Consider the following 18,548-nt stretch of genomic DNA (forward strand, 5'->3'; position numbering starts at 1 on the left):
CATAATTAACAAGACCCAAACACCCAACATGGGCTGAAAAGAGCCATTTAGGAGAGTGACTCAGGAGGAACAGCAGCAAATGAAATGTAATTGCAATGGGAGCAGAGGAGCCAGCCTGGTACGTCGGAGGCACTGGTGCGTGTGTGTGTGTGTGTGTGTGTGTGTGTGTGTGAGGGAGTGAAAGACAGAATGAACGGGCTAGACACAAGGGAATGACAGAGTAAATGAGACGCAGAAGTTAGATAGAGAACATGCACTTGAAAGAAGAGAAGGCAGAAGACTGAGAGTGATGAGGGAAAGCCAGTGAGGGACAGATGAACTGGAGGCAGCCATTCCTTCAGGTTAGACGCCCCACAACTCCACTCAAACGAGCTGAATCCAACTTAAAGAACAAGTCGGCACTAATAGCCTCTCGCCATGCAACCATCACTCCAACCTCGGCATCATTTATTGGTTCCATTGCAATTAAGGCTGTAATAATTCATCATTGCAGCCATTAGCATTATTCATTGCTCAGCGTTTCAGATGGCCACGACCTTCTTGATCCACCCATGAAAGTTTAGGTATAAAAGCACAGAGGTCAATGAGACGATTAGAGTGTGTGTCCATGTATTTTTATACCGTCCCTTCGTTGTCATTTAAAGCTTTCATTACAGGAGCTTTTACAATGACCTTTAAACCAAACATATGAAAGTAATAAATGCGGCGATGAGGCTAATTACAGGGAATTAAATAAAACAGGAGACGGTGTTCAGTAATGTCATTTTCTGGACTCGCTGCTACCACACTAGGCTGGGCCTGTATCCAAGTGGTAAACCTTTACACCTCCCAAACTGTACTCTCGTATATGATGTTACCATCTGATTGAAGATGCTATGAATCACATTCGGGCCTTGTTGCAGGACAATACCAACCATATGGGTCATTTTTCAGCCACACAAAATGCACAAAACACACACGGCACATGCAGCATTTCCAGTGGCGGACGCTTCCATTCATGCTATTCTTAAATAGCACAACCCTTCACCACGCACTGATGCTAACACAAGCTAATCTGCTCCTCTGGTCGGAACAACCCCTCCCACATTTGTGTTGAACAGGAAAATGAAGACAGGTAACGTTGGTACAGTTCAAAACAACAGCAATCAAAAATAAAATAGCTGCGCGCACGCACACATACACACAAATATAAGGCAGTGACTTACTATGTGCAGCTCCAGGTAATCTCCGAGTCCCTGGGCACTTTCTACCCTGACCAGAATGGCCTCCTTCAGCTGCGTGCTGAAGCCCACTGCCAGCCGGTCTGCCCGTGTGCTCGGCCGGTCGTTGGGTGGCCAGGTGTATGTGATGAGGGCTCCGCCTCTCCCGAAGATGTAAGTTGTCCCAGCTGTAAAAATGAAGCAAGACAGAAAGGGGTGAGTGGGTTAGGCTGCAACATCTTCAATTTTTTTGTCATAACGCTCCACACAAGTGACATTTATGATTGATGGAAACAAAATAGATTGTCAAAGGAAAATGTTTCTGGCAGCGCATAAATGATCATGTAGTCATGTTTAGCAGTGACACAAGTTCTAGCACCCCTTTGAAATGTTAATGTTCCCAGCCACCGCCGTTCTGGTTGCCCTCAGCTATGGTTGCAGTACGCTCAGACTAGGGTGAACTGACAAATGTTGTGTTGATGATGCTGTCAGTAACCACCACCTCAACAAAAGATATCCCTCAGATCTCACTGTCAGAGTAACTTTGCCTCAACATGATTTCAGCCTAAAAAAGCCTTCCGACCTCATCGTTTCATACGGATCGCATGTTTTCATAACAGAAATTCGGCCTGGCTCAGGAAGCCTGGCCATGAATGACACATGAGGGCTGGCTTTAGAACAGAGTGGTAACATCTGCTCTCTTCCCTGGAACATAAACACAATAAATACACACTCAAACACAGGCTAGTGCACGTGGAGCTGCTGTGCAAGAGCACATGCATGTGCGCAGAACTGACATCGCCATCAAGGCGGACTAAAATGCAAACCTGTGTCAACTGTGCGGAGACAGCTCGGTATATTGACCGCACTGGAATAGCTTTGGGGAGTTCATCTTCTTTTCTTTACCCGCAAGATGTCCCAGACTCATGTTTGTACCTAAACCCCCAAACGTGACAGATTTACACACAGGCGCACATGATTATGTCCATAAAAGGAAGAGAGTAGGAGGAGGGTTGTGTGGCCGGTGGGTGGAGCTTAGTAAGAGACCACTGAGCCCTGCCCAAGTGTCAGTTTCATCCCTTTCACCCCAGCAAAGGGGTGCAGAAATGTCATCTTCGTAGATTGGAAGTGGGTGTGGTTTTTGTTTGTACTACAAAATAATTAAAAGTGCGACAGCACAATACGATCATATGTTACTACAGTCTCGTTTGGACCAAGTAAACAAAAAGAGAGCAGAAATCCACTACTATGTATCTCCAGTGACAAAAAAAAGAACATTTACTTTCACTTGAGCTTGAAAATGTTTTTTTTTTCAATATTTGAAGTGTTTTTTTTAATGGAGGAAGTAAAGTGTGATCGTGCTGTAAGACGGGTCAACCCTCGGTGCTACACAGCTAAAACCAACACACAAAAACAGGAGGACCTGGTGTGGTCTGACCATCCTGTGTGTGTGTGTGTGTGTGTGTGTGTGTGTGTTTGTAAATTACAGCCTAGCTGCTGTTGAGCCTAAACTTAACCAAACCTTAACCGTAGTTTTAACAGTTCAAACTGATGTTCAACAATCTGTGCTGCCTGTGAATTTCATGTCAACAGGTGGTGCTGAGTGGTAAAATGTGTGGACGCCATCTTCCTCACAAATGATGAGATTATATGTGTGTTGTTGTTGTTTTTTGTAAAATACAATGTCAATATTTGAGTCAGGCAATGGGATAGTGACACAGTTAAATGCAACAGAGCATTTCTCATATTTTGGATTTCACAGATGAGTTTCCACAATACCCCTCGCGAGCTTATTACATTACATGCTTTCTGGAGGGATCTCACTGAGCTACATCTTGATCACAGCCTCGGAGGCTCCCTCTGGATTTTCGGTCGATCCGTGGAACCCCACTCTTCTCTTTGCCTGGTCTCATGGACCTGCTCTTACTGGGGGATACCAAGGCCAGCGCAGGGATACACTCCCTCCACCTGGTCCCGGTGGAGGTGCCCAGGTGGCATCCTGACTCGATGCCTGAACCACCTCAACTGGCTCCTTTCTACTCCAAGTCCCCTGAGGAGGCCTGAACTTCTCACCTGGTCCCTGAGGGGGACGCCAGCCTCCCTCCTGAGGAATCACGGCTGCTTAATTGTGATCTCATTCTTTCAGTCATGACCTATATTCAAATGGTATTAATTAGAAAAAAACAACAACATTCTTCTGAGGATCAAGATCAAGTTGTTTCAACACTGTGGATTGGTATGTGCACTGTATGAAGTACACACACACACACACACACACAGTTGTATTCTTTCATGCACTACAAATCTCTCACTCTCACTGGGCTCCAGTCAGACATCATGGGAAGCATGCAGGCTCTGATGACTCCAGGGCCAACAGGCCATCAAACAACATTCACAGCAATGAGCCAAACACACACTTAGTCAGAGATAGGGAAAGGGGCACGCACACGCACACACACACAACTACCTGACACTTTCATTATCTAACAATCCGCTGATAACCATTTGAAATCGGCTGACACATCTCCTCTCCTCCCTCCCTCTCTCATCAGCTTCCTCTCTCTTCCTCTCTCTAGCTCTCAACATCCCTCCCTCCCTTCATCCCTCCTCCCCCTCCTCCCCTCCCAGCGGTGCTAAGCCCTCTGCTCAGCTCTTGTTGTTTTCTGGAGGCTGTATTATTTTAGTGCTGACTAATTATCGCAGCATGACAAGGAGGGCTATAAAGAGGTTGTGTGCCGGAGGAGGGGAAAAAAGAGAGGATGATGAAAGACAACAGAGTATGATGGCAGAAAGAAAGGGAAAGCACAAATAGTGGATGGTAAAGAGAAGAAAGTTAGTGTTTTCTTTTCTTCACTACGTGTGACAACAATGCAGCAGCAGAGAATCAGAGAGGCTGGGCAAGAGACAGCTGTAGAGGAAGAGGAGAAACGATTTCTAAAATGGCCGACAAACAGGGAGGGAGAGGAGGGAGTTCTGTTGAGATAGATGAGTGTGTAGCAACGGAAGGTAAAAAGAGATAATAGCTCAAAGAAATGGCTGCTGAGTGCCTGCTAATGCACGTGAATACATAATAACAGCTTGAGAGAGATGTAGGAGTTATTTTAGAATCAAACAACACATGGACCTCCAAGGAATTCACCAGTTGTTGCCTTTGTAATACGTAACCAGTAAATAAAGTGAAAATGTTCATGTGTCAATGTAAATTCACTTGTCACAGCTTGTATAGTAGCCTGTAAAATCCCCCCCCCCCCCCCGAATCAAATGTGGTTTCTGTATAAAAAACTGAGTTTAAATCGGGACATAATGAATAAAAAAATCTCTGGCAGCAGTTTTTGAAACAGTTTCTGCAGCAGTACTTGTGACCATATCTCTCTGTTCTCTATTAAAAATATATTAAACACATCCTGGGCTTTTTTCCAGGAGCAAATTTGTTCCATTAGGCCAGTACAGATCTGGAATGTTCTGGAAGAATCTGATGACTGGGTCTTGCTATTTGCAGAGATATGCGAGTAAACATGGTGACGATGCATAAAACAGCAACTTTGATTTCACTAAAAGGAAAAGGGTCTACAATGGGTGCTATACTCACCAGTATCTTATCTAGAGTTCTTCTGAAAGGAGAAATGCAGCATGCGTGATGCTGCATATATTTGGTTTGTATTCAGAGGGAAGTATTCTCATAAATTAACATCTCCTGCGAGCAGAGCTGCCACGTCTTTGTTCGTCCCTGGAGTTTCATGTGCATCTGATGCCACTGTTACACTCACTTGTCACTGATTTCTAAAGTTCCATCTTTATCTGCTTCAGGTTTCACATAATGTGGCGCACTCAGTATGTTTTCATGCACAGTTAAATCGAGCAACACTTAAGAGCTTGATGTAATTAGACCACTGTCATTGTCCACAGCATGTCAGTCTCCATCATGCTAGATGGCGCTATGTCACATCACAACTGGCGGCAGTCAGATTTTCTTCTCGTTCAACTATTACCATCACACACCAAACCATGTTAACTAGTGGTGAGCCTTTCAAATTCACAGACTAGTCAAGTCAAGTCAATTAAATTAAATTTGTATAGTTCCTAGATCTGGTCTAGGAGGTGAACTCAGACCCAACGGTTCCCCACTAGCAAACACATTGGCAACCAAAAGCTTCCTTTCCTTTTCCAGGCAGGAACAGGAGCAGACTCAGGAGCAAGAAAGGGAAAGAGACTTACAGACGAATAGAGAAGGTCCGAGAATGAGACAGAGAAGCAGCTAGATGTGGACAGAGGGACACTGGACGAAAGGGTCGACTCGGCATTTCGACCCGTGTCGAGACTCGCCAAGTGAGGGTGTTTAGCGGCTTGGCTCTGCTCAGCTCGCCTGTAGTGTGAAAAAGGCAACCTGCGTCGTCTCAGGTTTCACTTTACTGTCGCATCCTGATTTTGTCACCGTGCCGCCTGTCAGGCTTCGCCTGTAGCTTCTTTGGCTCCCTTCCAGATGAGGCACAAACTCCATCCTCCTTCGCTGCATTGGCGCTCGGACGTTTTCCAATCTGCGCCGAGTTTGTATGCTTTGCAAAAGAGACAACATTGCAATGCACGCAACGACAACGCTAACGTTTGACTTGACAACGTCCATGTTGTCGTTCGTTTACCTCTCTGTGTTCCGGCGCACGCCAAGCAAACGCGGTCCCAAAAACCCGCATTGACACGTGTTTTTCAGTGTGAAAAGGGTATAAGACTATTAAACCAAAATGGACACCTGCTCAAGCTGTGACAGCAAAACGTCGCTCCCTTTTCAACGTTTGTCCTCTGAGTTTAATATCACAGTGGTACCTACTGAACATCTGCAGAGCGCCAGGGAGGTAAGGGGTGAACTCACATTCAAGAGTAGGACAACTCCCAACTGCAGTCCAGCTCAGAGAAAACTAGGTCGGATTTCTCAAAGTCGAACTGGATAACAACTCCATGATAACGTGGTTAGGAGTTGAATTACTCCAGCATGTACATGCTTCAATGGGGTCTGATCAGCCTCACAATGAGTTAACTTTTTCTGACCTCATGTAAACAAACTGTCAAAAAGAGTGGTGCCCATTTAAGAAAAAAAAAGAAAATTCTTTCTCCCCTTCCATATGTCCTCCCAATGAGGTTGTGTAGCCTTTGCCATTTGTCTGGTTGATAGCGGCCACCTGCTGTTTTGTACGCTTGTGTGTGCATGTGTTCGTGTGAACGCGCTCCCTCCCTCCCCTAAATGAAAAGACAAAGGAGGTGCCGGGTCTCTAATGAGTAGTCTGACAGGGTGCATCCATGTGTCACTGTTTCTCGCAGCAAACACCTGCTGCTCTGGTTGAGGCAAAATCCACTTTATACCGCCGTGCAACACACACTGATGCGAGGACAGGATGAGGGGAAAGGGCTCAAGAAAAAGTGTTTATCAAATGAAAGGAGACAAGTCTGGAGGGCATTCTTCCCCTGTTAGCTTCAGGAGAAGGATCCCAAATCAGGTACAAACTCTGGGCGGAGCTCCCAGGGCACAAACAAGGAGGAAGTAACAGCTACAACCACTCTACTGGCAACCTTTGATAAAGTATAAAAACAGCCATTTTCACCGTGATGAAGGATCTACAGTATCTACAGGTTGGTCTCACGGAAAAGCCATCACATGACCACAACCTCCTGTGTGGTGGTGACTTAAAATAAGCATTAAAATTCCAGATTCAATAGGAGACTGAGATGATTCACTGGACAGTGATTACCCCTGATGTAACTCCAACAAATGGACCACATTTCAAAAGTTGAACCCAAACCACAATGTTTAAGTGAGTGTCCTTTGTGCCAAGTAAACCTTCATCCATCCATCCATCTTTAAGTTCTTATCCAAAGTCCCGTTATGGAGGTAGCTACTCCGGCAGGGAACCCAGACTCTCTTTCCCCTGGCCACATGGACCAGCTCTGACGGGGGCAACTTGATGCATACCCAGGCCACTGTGGAGATTTAACACCTGGTCCTCAGTCTGCCCGTCAGCCCCCTCCAAGCCGCAAGTGCTTGGAACACCCCTCTGGGGAGGCACCCAAGTGGAATCCTGACCACGTGCCCGAACCGTCTCAGCTGGCTCCTTTTGACGCATTTATCATTATACATGTATCCTCGGGGAGATGCCAATCACCCCAACCCATTTCCAGGAGCTTGTATTTGCAGTTTTGTTCTTGCAGTCATGACCCATTGGTGAGAGAAGGAACAAAGACAGACAGATAGATTAAGAGCATTGCCATCCCACTCAGCTCTCATTTCGCCACAATGGTGCAGGAGAGCAAATGCTTCATAGGTCCCTCACTCAAAAACAGGAACCCACGATGCTTTGATCCGTGCACTTGGGGTAAGGACTCATTCCCCGCTTAAAGCAGACAATCCAGCATTTTCCTGCTGAGATTCTTGGACTCAGATTTTTTGAGGTGCCGATCCTGATCTGGCCTGTAAACCAATACAGTGAGAGCTGAAGGCAACAGACCGATGATGCTATCAGGACCACGTCACCTGCTGCGATCCCCCTCCCACTAGACAAATAAACCTCCCTAACTCTGGTATGAGAGCGTGAGTACATGCAGTACAGTAAACACACGTATGTGTGATGGTCTTACGTGTGCATGCGTGGTGTGTGAAACCACGGACTGAAGAAAGCAGAGCGGAATCAGAGTCCCTCCAAACAGCAGGTGTGTGCCTTTATTGGAAACTGTGAGTTAAAAGTAAATTAGTGCTGCCTAGGCTGTCAGCAAACAAACCTGGACGGGTATGGATTCTGCTGACCTTCAGCCCACCATGGTCTAATCAAGCAATCTGCTGGCCTGCATCTGCTAGAATAACAATAATGATGGAAATGCTCTGCTGCACTTGTGTGTTTCCACACACTCACACCCCCGCATTGGAAAAAGCGGCTAAATATTTATTACTTTTGTCCAATTAGCTTTGGCGCTATTGATCCAGCCAATCAATCCTTCCTGCTGTGCTAGAGGTGGAGAGAGTGCTAAGAGATGATTCAAAACATCGCAGGAACCCTCCTGATTATTATGTCTATTCACAGGAACAGACTGGTAATTTGCTTTGAAGATCGGACAAAAAAATAACATTTTTCTTTGTGGAAAATAAATCAGAAAAGACTCGTGAATCAAACCAGTAATGAAAAAGCAACTGACTTGGAATTTTCATACTCCCTTTCCCTTTTTCTCACTTCTCTCGAAGTGAGAGGACAGACTGTGTTTTGGCTTATCATTAAGGGTGTTTTCTAGGTTAGGATCCATCAGTGGATTCTAGGCCACAACTGTAAGGATAAACAGGTCATATCAGAGAAAGCAGACACCACAATTTTTTCATTAAGGCCTGCGGTCCATGTTGCTGCGTCGAACGCAAGCCCACAAAGCCTCATGGGAGCAAACAGCGTGAAAATTGCAAGACAGGGTGGCGATAAAATGAAATCTCGAGAAGGAAAAAGAAAAGGCACTGATGGTCTCGATGAAGTCCGTTCTTGAGAGGCAATGAGCCTCCAGCCACACCACCATTGTGCGCCCACGCAAATTTACACACACTTCTTATTTTAAACTGTCAGAAAGGCTCTGCAATAATAACTCAATAGAGCACAGATGGGTAGTCCAACCTTTGTGTTTTATTGCATCAGCAGAGACTGATTCAATGACACAGTTAAGGAGAGAATAAGAGCTATTGATTCTCCAGCTTTTTTTGGACACATCATATATTTCAGAGAAAATTACAAAGGAATTGGAGACACAAAGTGAAAGAGACGGAGAGGCTAAGATGAGACATTTGCCAAAACTTTCCAGACAGCTGTTGATCTTTGAAGGCGCAGACTTACATACACACAACAATCTGACAAGAACTTTTTGAAGAACACACACACACTGACATTTTAGGGCCTTTCCGTCTTCTTCACTCACTCATGCGGGCGCGCACACACACACACACACACACACACACACAATTCTGTCAGATGCAAAAAGAGCTCAATGGAAGTCGAACAACCTTGTCACAGGTGCCTTTGCACTGATAGCCATCTTTCTGAAACGGTATATGATAAAATATAGATTTGACAGCGTGGAAATGGTTGTGTCTGGAGAGGAAATAGCAAATCTGTCCTCTCTGATGTGGCTGCTTAATGCTCCTTTTCTATCAAAATGCTTCAAAGGACGAGACAGAGCATTTGCTATGCAAGGGGACATTTGATTACAGTACTGTCAGTTCGTCTGTCGCAAAACACACAGATAATAAGAGGTTTTTTCTATCTGGACAGATGCATTTGTAACATCTCAATTAAGACCAGTTGTGAATCATATCTGAACTATACTGCGCAGTACTGTCTGTAATACTTATTAGAAGGTTTAGCCAATATAATAGGTGCGTTAAATCAGTACTCAGTACAATACGTCAGGGCCAGGTCACACCGCAAAGTTGTCTTGGTTGAGCCAATCACAAGAAGGCAGCGCCAAGCGCAGAAGTTCAAAACTTGCATTAGAATGCGTATGTTCATGTGTCTCAAGGGGACACTCGTGATTGGTGTCACTCTGTATGCAAATGACTTCTATTGTTTTTAATGGAGAGAAGCAGCAATGTCAAACATGCACGAAAATGCTAAAACCTTTACTATGCACTCTTATTAGTTGAGAAAGTACTACTATATGTAAATCTATGTCCTCGGTATGAAAATTAATGTTGGATTCACAACCCCCGAGGATTTGCATGGTGAGACCGTGTTCCACTGTCCGAAGCTGCCAACCAAAACAACTGTGCTGCTCTTTGAATTAGCAAATACACATTTACAAAAATGTTTGTGCAGATTATGAATCGGGGAGATTGAAGGTTTGCATAATTTGCGCTCATTTTTAAGAGTGGAGATATGGCTCTTTTTTCAAAGCAAGCCCCCGGGGAGCTCCGTACTACGGGATTTTCAGATGTTGCATAATAATGATACAAGACAATGTTGGTGCAAATGAACACATACTTTCCCTGACACAAAGGATGGCAGTCGATGAAGGGTGGCCCAGGGCACATTTGCATTCACAATGCTAAAAGACCATGGCTACAATGCCAACGCACCCCCCCAACCACGGTATGTGGTCTGAGCAATCAGATTTGTTGGGTCCTGGGTGGGTTTCCACAGAGCTGTCTGCTTCTGATGAGATCACCCAGGACTCCTCACGCCAGGTGTGAACCGGCCCTCTCACAGCTTTAATTGTTCTGATCTTATCACGTTGATGTTACTACCTTAAGGAAATTGAAACTTCCTGAGGTTTGACTCGGTTGAGCCGCAGAATCAGGTTGCATGAAAACACTGGAGCGTTCCATATTTTCTGATGCAAGCACGAACTGTGTTTAAATGTCAGGCAAAGCTAGTAAGTGGATCTTGAAGGTTCTTTCGTTGCACACACTGCTCCAAAGGTCAAAAATGAACTCCCATGTTAAACCTAGAGGAAGTCAGATAGTAACTGCAGGCTAGTGTCCAATGCAAGAGAAGAACAAAGGATGCTTACTAAGCCATGCAATCTTATCATCACAGAAACACCGCATTCTCTGAGCTGAAGAAGGAAGTTGCTGCCAACCTCCCTGGTTTTCAGTTGTTTACTCTGTTCCCCAGCTTGGATGTAACATTGCACCACTGTCACCTGCTGCTGACCAACAACCAGGAGTCACCACAGCAACAACAATGCGATACCCGACCGTTTTTCCATCAGTGAACAAAACTGTTTGCTCCTTTTTGTTGCATTGCAATAATTATCTGGAGTGGCGAAGATGCCGTGTTCTCCATCTGAAAGCTCTCATAACCCCGAAGGAACTTGAGTCAGTTCAGTACAGTTTCTGTCCCATCAGGCTAGCAGATTGAGGAACACAACGAAGACTCATGAGAACTCTCATTACTTTTTACAGTGTTATTTTGATCTCTCTGGCTTTAAGCTTTAGATAAAAGAACAAAAGCAGATGACGAAAATAAATATGTATGGATTTTCTTCTTTGATTGACCCGAGTGAAGGTCCTGATTGAGAGCTACGTAGAAAACTGACCTCTTAAATAAGTCACTACTAATATGGGACCACAGTAGAACCTTATTCTTAAGCATCTCTCTGATTTCCATATTTGGAAATCATTTCCTGGTGATAATGTCTCCTCCTGAAAACTGCCAGTTTGTATTTGATGCGTAGTTGGACCTTTCAGGGTTTAACTTTATCGTGCTTACGAAGGTTTTTCTCTGCAGTCTAAATTCTTGCTTGTGTTGTATGTCGCTTTGGACAAAAGTGCCTGCGAAATGAAATTCTAGAATTTTAGTTGTAGAATTAAATGTTGCTTTCAACACACATGATGCACTTGCAAGGTTTGTTTCAAACATTTCTAGATGTTTGTTGCGTTCCATTAGCATTTACTACCATCAGAGGGATATTTCTGTAAATACTAGAACTCCGATACTACCTAGATATCTTTAAATGACGTATTAGAACAAAGGTGAGGGTAGAACGCAGTGATTTTAGGCTGCTTTACTATCTGGTCAGATTCCTGACTTTAGAAAGGCTGCTAGGCAGGACAGCACGTCAAGCCTGCACATACATCACCCAGAAAGGTTATTGATCAGCTCAAAATATCCTCGTCTGTCTGACAGCCTGCTCGATAGCCTGGAGAGGTTGAGACTGTGAAGCCCGCCACAACTGTGAGGATGACAAGCAGCAATTGTTATTTACATCAAGGCTTCACGTGCCAGCACCTGCTGAGGGACAGGCACCACGTGAAATCATTCCAGGGGATAGAACCCAGCACAGTTTGTTCCTTCTTTTATCTCAACAGCAATTTCTTAATAAGCCCCTGCAATTAAAGGTCAGGCTGAGAAAACAACTTGTGTGGCAACTCTGCATTTTAATAATGAGATATTTTTTGCACGAACAAGACAACACTGAGTCATCATTGGAAATTACTGCATTGTTGTGTAACTGTGATGAGTCAGTGTTGGCAAAAAAAGCAAGACATGCCAAGATATGAAAGTAAAAACATCAAAACCGGCAAGGATCGGGGGGTCTCATTCATAACCCTAACACAAAACAGCCTGAAACAAGTCATAAACTTGACAGGTGAGTGCGCAGACGGGTGAGTCAACTTTCAGACATATGCACCGACGGTCTGGAGACGCGGGAAAGCGGGCGATGCAGAGGTGGTGAATAGAAGCCAGACGATATAATGATGTCTCCCACACATTTCATTTAATATCAAATTTCAAACTGTTACTACTTTGAGTTACAATTCGAAACGACATAAGGCAAGTAAAATAACAAAATGTGTTTAGATATCCATGATACAACCTGCCTGTGCATCTCTGCCATTTTGACATCAAATTACACCATTACTTGTCACGCCGAAAACCCAGAGGAGCTGGTAAGAGGTTGACAAGTCGTGCTGAGGTCGATGTGTGTGAAAAAAATATCCACAGGAACGTCTAAGTTGCAAATAAGCAGACAAGATGTGAATGATGTGAATCGGTTTCTTCCCTCCTCTCAACCACAAGTGGGAATGATTGACAAAGAGCTGCAGATCGACAAACACTTCCCCTCCTCCTCACTCCTCTGGTGGCTTTGAAAACTTTTGTTTGAAGCCCTTGCAAAGTTAAATGGGAACGTTACATTTGTTGGCTTCCTTATTCACCAGCACAAATACAATCAACACTTAAGGCTTATCTATCAGGAGAACTAAATAAGCTAAAATTGGCATTGGCATCACAGACGCTGGTGGCATGCCCAATCTCTGGATAGTTACTGGGAGGAATGGCCATTCCTCTGGAACTTCCTCTGTCTGCAAAACTGATACTGACAGTCATCAAGGAGCAGGCGATGATTGAAAATGATCTGCATTTTCAGAGTATTGGCAAGCAATGCTTCAAACGTGGTGTGCAACAAACTTGCACCAGTCTCTAAGTGGTACAATCGATACAGTCTCCTAACACCACCGCAGCTGCAGGCCTGCCTCAAAAAGGGCTCTAGCCACTAAATATAGTCTGTTTTTTGTATTTTCCATTAATTAAGAATGAAATTAATTTTCTCCTAAAATGTTTGTTCTACTACTACAGACCTGGGGGGGTGTCCTTGGATGCAGAGGTTCTCGGAGGTGTTTTTTTTCCCCATATAGCGGCCTGACACAATACAAGACCATGAAGCCTTCTTCGTTTGTGAGATTTGCATTTCTGGGGTTCCACTAACGAGGCGGCACGGTGGAGCAGGGGTCATTACTGTGGCCCCCCCCCAGCAAGAAGCCCCGCATGGAGCACGGGGTCTTTCTGTGTGAGTCTCCGTGTTCTCCCTGTTCCTGCTGGGTTCTCTCTGGTACTCCAGCTTCCTCCACAGTCCAAAGACATCAAGAGGGACCAGGTTAATCCAGACTCTAAATTGACCGTAGGCGTGGCTGGGAGAGCCAATGGTTGTCTGTCTCTATGTGTTGGCCCTGCCATGGACTGGTGACCCATCCAGGGTGAACCCCGCCTCTCGCCTGAAGGCACAACCCTTCGCAGGATAAGCGGTAGAAAATGGATGGATGGATTCTACAAAACGCGATGTTTAGTAATTTGCATCACAGCCCTCTACTTTAAATGATGAGGGCTAATCTGGTGGTCGGGCAGTTGACGGTTTCATGTGATGACTGCATCTGTAGTACATGCAGTGATTGTGATGTCAACCTTTCCGGTTTGGACTTTCCGAACCTCTATAAATTTTCTAAAGCAAATCTTAATTGCCGCATCTGTGCCAACTGTCTAATCAGTCCCCTGAACACAGAACATGCCCAGTTCATTGCTGCGCTCCGCTTTCCTAACCTTAATTTGATCAAATGAAATAATTGTATGCAGAATATCGCAACCAATCAGGAGACATTGTGCTGATTCTGGCACCACTTTTTTAACTGTGCATCAGTGCACAAACAGTCTCACAGGTATGGATAACGTGACCCGTGAACGTGCCGCCCCCCCCAGATCACTGAGCCCTGGAGATGGATCTGCTGCTGTCAGAACATCTTGTGGCTGTTCAGAAATGAACAGCAATCAAATGGTACCTGTGTCTCGAATGTTCAAACAGCAACAAAATGCTGCTCATGAAACAGCATTAAACATGGAAATAAACTTAGAAGTTGCAGTGTGTGCACAGTAGCTCTCTGAAAATGTTCTGGAACGTGTGTGAGGTGGTCATCCAGGGCTCTCTTCAAGGCACAATGCCAGCAGTGCATCAAAGATTGCATCAAATTAGGTTGAAGGACTGCAGAACATGATACCAGCAAAGCACTGAGTGATGCATTCAATTTGGCTCAAGTGTGGAGTCAGTCAGATCCCCATGAACATGTAAATACTGCACTGACTAGCAATTACTGTACAAGCTGAACACACACACACACACACACACACACACACACACACACACACACACATGGAAACACATGAATGAACAGCCATAAACACGGAGCAGCAACAAACCGCAGAATCTTTTCACATTAACTCTTCTAATGACATGCCAATCAAATGGCAGCACCCGCGTGAATATTTCAGCTCGCTGCGCCACCACGGGATTTTGTTGTTTAATTATTCACCGTGTTTGGTATGCACGTATGGCCATGCAGACTCATCCCTGACCCGCCATTATCCACATGCTGAGCCTGCAGCTGCTGCAAAACTGTTAGCAAGACTTGTGATGCTGAAGAGAACAAAGGAAGACGACCGACAAACATTGCTAGTTTTTATCGTCATATTTTGTTGAGATGTTTTGAAAAGGCGGGATGGTTGTGTTGCAGCGACATCTATGTGAATACGTGTGTGTGCTCCTCTTAGCATCAAGGAGGTAGAAATGTGCAAGGGAGTGTACACTTACCAGCCGTGGGCCTTATTAGTGTTAACATCATCTTAATTATGCTCGTGGTCTCATCACAGTACACAAACAGGAGCTGAGGCTGCTGTTGGCCATCACATCGCTGGTGAAGTGGTGACCTCATTATCTGGGGTTTATTCTGTGAAATTCTCAAGTGCAAACATGTTTTACAGAAACCCAGCTTGAGTGTCATGTAAGAGAAATTGATACAAAAGCTGTTTTGAAATGTTTTTGTTTAGTTTTTTTTAGCAATCAGATACCAGATACTATTTCACACTAAAAGACAGCAAGCAGTTTTTTTTTTTTTTATTATGGCTTTGTACCTGAACACTACTGGGGGGTGTGGACCTCAGAAGAGACAAAAATAAAGTAACACCACACTAATGTCATCAGCTGCTGATCAGCTAAGCAGAAGTGACTAAATGATTGTGCATTCAGAGGAACTGATTTGATGCAATTAGAAAATTCATCCAGGTATTACTTGAACAGCAGAAGAAAACAAGTTGAAAACAAACCCACCCTGAATTAGCATGAAATCCTACATTCACTTTACTATTTTAAAAAAGGCATTAGGACTCATTTAGGACTCCAAACCAAGTTTAAAACTTGCAGCTCACTTGTGACTTGCCTCTTCAAACATATTGTTGTAAAATTCCAATATCAGTTCAATTGATGATTTATCATTAAACTTTTTCACTTTTCATTGTCACATAATTTTAAAAAAGCAGTCCGGTGGAGCAGTGGTCCTCACTGTGGCCCCCCAGCAAGAGGGTTGTGGGTGGAGCCCCGGCTGGAGCACGGGGTCTTTCTGTGTGAGCCTCCATGTTCTCCCTGTTCCTGCTGGGTTCTCTCTGGTACTCCAGCTTCCTCCACAGTCCAAAGACATCAAGAGGGACCAGGTTAATCCAGACTCTAAATTGACCGTAGGCGTGGCTGGGAGAGCCAATGGTTGTCTGTCTCTATGTGTTGGCCCTGCTATGTCACATGTTGTTTCTGGACTCCCACTTAAAACAAGACCTTAAAGCCGGGCATTTCAATTTTGTCTTTTGTCTTTTTTTTTTTTACCTTAACAGTTTCTCTTTCAAGAACACCTCAGCACGGTCTCTGGGGAATGCAAGGATCAAAACAGTACCAGACAGGCTCACTCTGCCTTCTGAGCCGGCTCAACTCCTGCTCGTGGAAGTAGCACAGGCTCCTTTACTCAGTGAGCTCTTCCCACCAGATAAAATTAGTCTCCGCTGACTTCAGCTCTCCAACGTGTAAAATATCAGTAATGGCCTCTCAGAAAACCACTTGTCAGAAACAGAAGGGAGTAAGCCAACACCTTGCACAATCAGTTGTTCCAAGCCAACATTACCCTCTGCTTTAGCAACTTTCAAGTCCAACAATAGACTCGTGGAGCACACTTGACCAGAGGTTACAGCAACATTCTAAATGGTTCTTTAATGAAATGAGCTGAGTGCGCCGTGGGGATCAGATGACTCGTTGTGGTGCTCGAGGCGTAGGAGTGATTGGAAGAACAATGAACAACGTGTATGTGTACAGTTATGGGAATAATTACCTTCATGTGGAGGAAAGATGGTTTTAATAGACACTGGTGGAAAGAGTGATATGCTCGAAAATGGGGGAGGCAGGAGTGAAGGAAGGATCAATGGAAAAGCCTCTTCTTGGGAGCAAAAGCAAGATCCATGGTTTTCTTTCCCCAGGACTGTGTTCCCCCGACTCCAGGGTATTCCACATCAAAGGTGGAGGCGGATGAAGTGGAGAGATGAAAGAACGGCATCGTCTGTAGTGGATGTGTGAGGTGCATGCATTAAATATCGTGTGCATGTTTTTCCGAGTATCTTCTGACACATGTATGATGAGCTGGCATGGGTCAATCCACACAGGATTACATCTGTTGACATGTGAAGGTTGCTGGGTGAGATTGGAACGCTGGGCCGATGCGCATCCACGTCAGTCTACACGGGCCTGTGTATTACGAGCTTCGATCCACAGTGAGCACTCTGCGTCACAGCTTCCAAGCGTCACGTGAAAGTAGGGATGTTGTTGCCGTCAATAATCACTTTTCTTACTGCTGCGCTGGTCAACTGTATGTTTGCACAGGAACAGTCCTCCAGGCATAACAGAACAGAAACACCATTGCAGGGTGGGAAGAACTTAAAAATCCCACTCACCCTGCTGATGTAATGTATCATGAATGCTCGGTGTATTTCATGCACAGCAGTGGTCCAGCTCCTTTGTGATCTTGGCCTAAACACGCCACACACACACCTACTTGGGTGTATTGACAAATGCTAAACGCTAAAGAAGGAAGCGACTTCAAAACACACGCCAGCACTCCGAGGACCCAGGGTAGTTATCTGAAATGTCACAGGCACTTCTGTTCTCTGATGTCGAGTCGGTGTTGAAGTGCCTGAATAAAGCAGAGACAGTTGATTGTATTCTTCTTTTCCTTCATCTCACCTGCCCGGGGGACTCCTGGACATGGGGCCACTGTCTACACCTGTCATAGAGCTGATATTTCACACAGGGGAAGAGATGGCAAGACAGACGAGCGAGGCGAGGAATGTAAGATCTTAAATAAATGACTGTCTGTACTTCGCTGAGAGCCCTTCAATGGAAAAACAAATCAAGCCGAACCAATAATGTGACAAGACAAAACCCAAACATGGGAGAGAAAGGAAAACAGAAAAGGAGATTTGCTGTGCTGTGTCTGGAACCACAACATTTAGCCAGGGGCTTGTTACTTACTCTTTCTCTCTTTCGTTAACTGCCTGCCTCCTTTTCTTTCTTTTAACTTCCTTTTGTCCCTCCATCCCTTCTCTTTCTCCGCAGGTTGGCAGTTAAACAGAACAGGCTGTAGCCATTACATAACAAACCATTTGTTGGCTGGTGATGAGAGACGGTTCAGCGGCCAAAGCATAAGCAGCAAATCAGACCCCAAATGGCCGATAAAAAAAAAAAAAGAATTCACACATCCTTATCAAACACATATATGAAGGCTGTGAGAGGATGTTAAAGCAACTCTGGGGTGGAGCCCTGGTGCGGCGTTTGCTGCTGAGTCATAGCAGCTGAGACGCCAACTGGAATCTCACATTAGCGTTTCATAATGCTGAGTCCACTGACACTCATACGAATGTGGCAGAATTTGTGTTATATATAAACATATTGCAAGGCGTTATAGATGTGCACACCCACTAAAATGAAAAAGAAAGAGAAAAATCGGAGAAGACGGCACCACTCTTCCTGCGGTTTAACAGCGCTGCCTAAATTTAGGCAAAAAAATCACAATATGCAGCCTATAGGTGGTAAATCAGAAAACATGAATATTCGATGTGTTCAAGTTGTTTTGGAAGACAATGAGAGTTGTATATGTGTTTGCCTGGAGGTATGAAGCCTACCTTGATGTTCAGTTCAGTTCGACTGTACGTCAGAGCAAGGTGACGTTGCAACAAACACCTGAGAACATCAGAATGCCAA

General features: G+C 44.7%; 1 protein-coding gene across 8 annotated transcripts in view; it reads right to left on the reverse strand.

The window, feature by feature from the left end:
- Positions 1-18,548, reverse strand: part of nrxn2b (neurexin 2b) — a 659,388-nt gene that overhangs the window by 106,310 nt on the left and 534,530 nt on the right. For all 8 annotated transcript variants that reach the window (XM_086197055.1, XM_086197054.1, XM_086197049.1 and 5 more), the window contains one exon: positions 1,206-1,387. In XM_086197055.1, coding sequence (XP_086053181.1) covers positions 1,206-1,387 — 182 coding nt within the window. The remainder of the gene's footprint in view (positions 1-1,205; positions 1,388-18,548) is intronic.

The sequence above is a fragment of the Aulostomus chinensis genome, chromosome 24, assembly GCF_037954235.1.
Source record: "Aulostomus chinensis isolate RoL2024-O1b breed Wild chromosome 24, RoL_Achi_v1.0, whole genome shotgun sequence".
In the NCBI taxonomy this organism is placed as follows: Eukaryota; Metazoa; Chordata; class Actinopteri; order Syngnathiformes; family Aulostomidae; genus Aulostomus; species Aulostomus chinensis.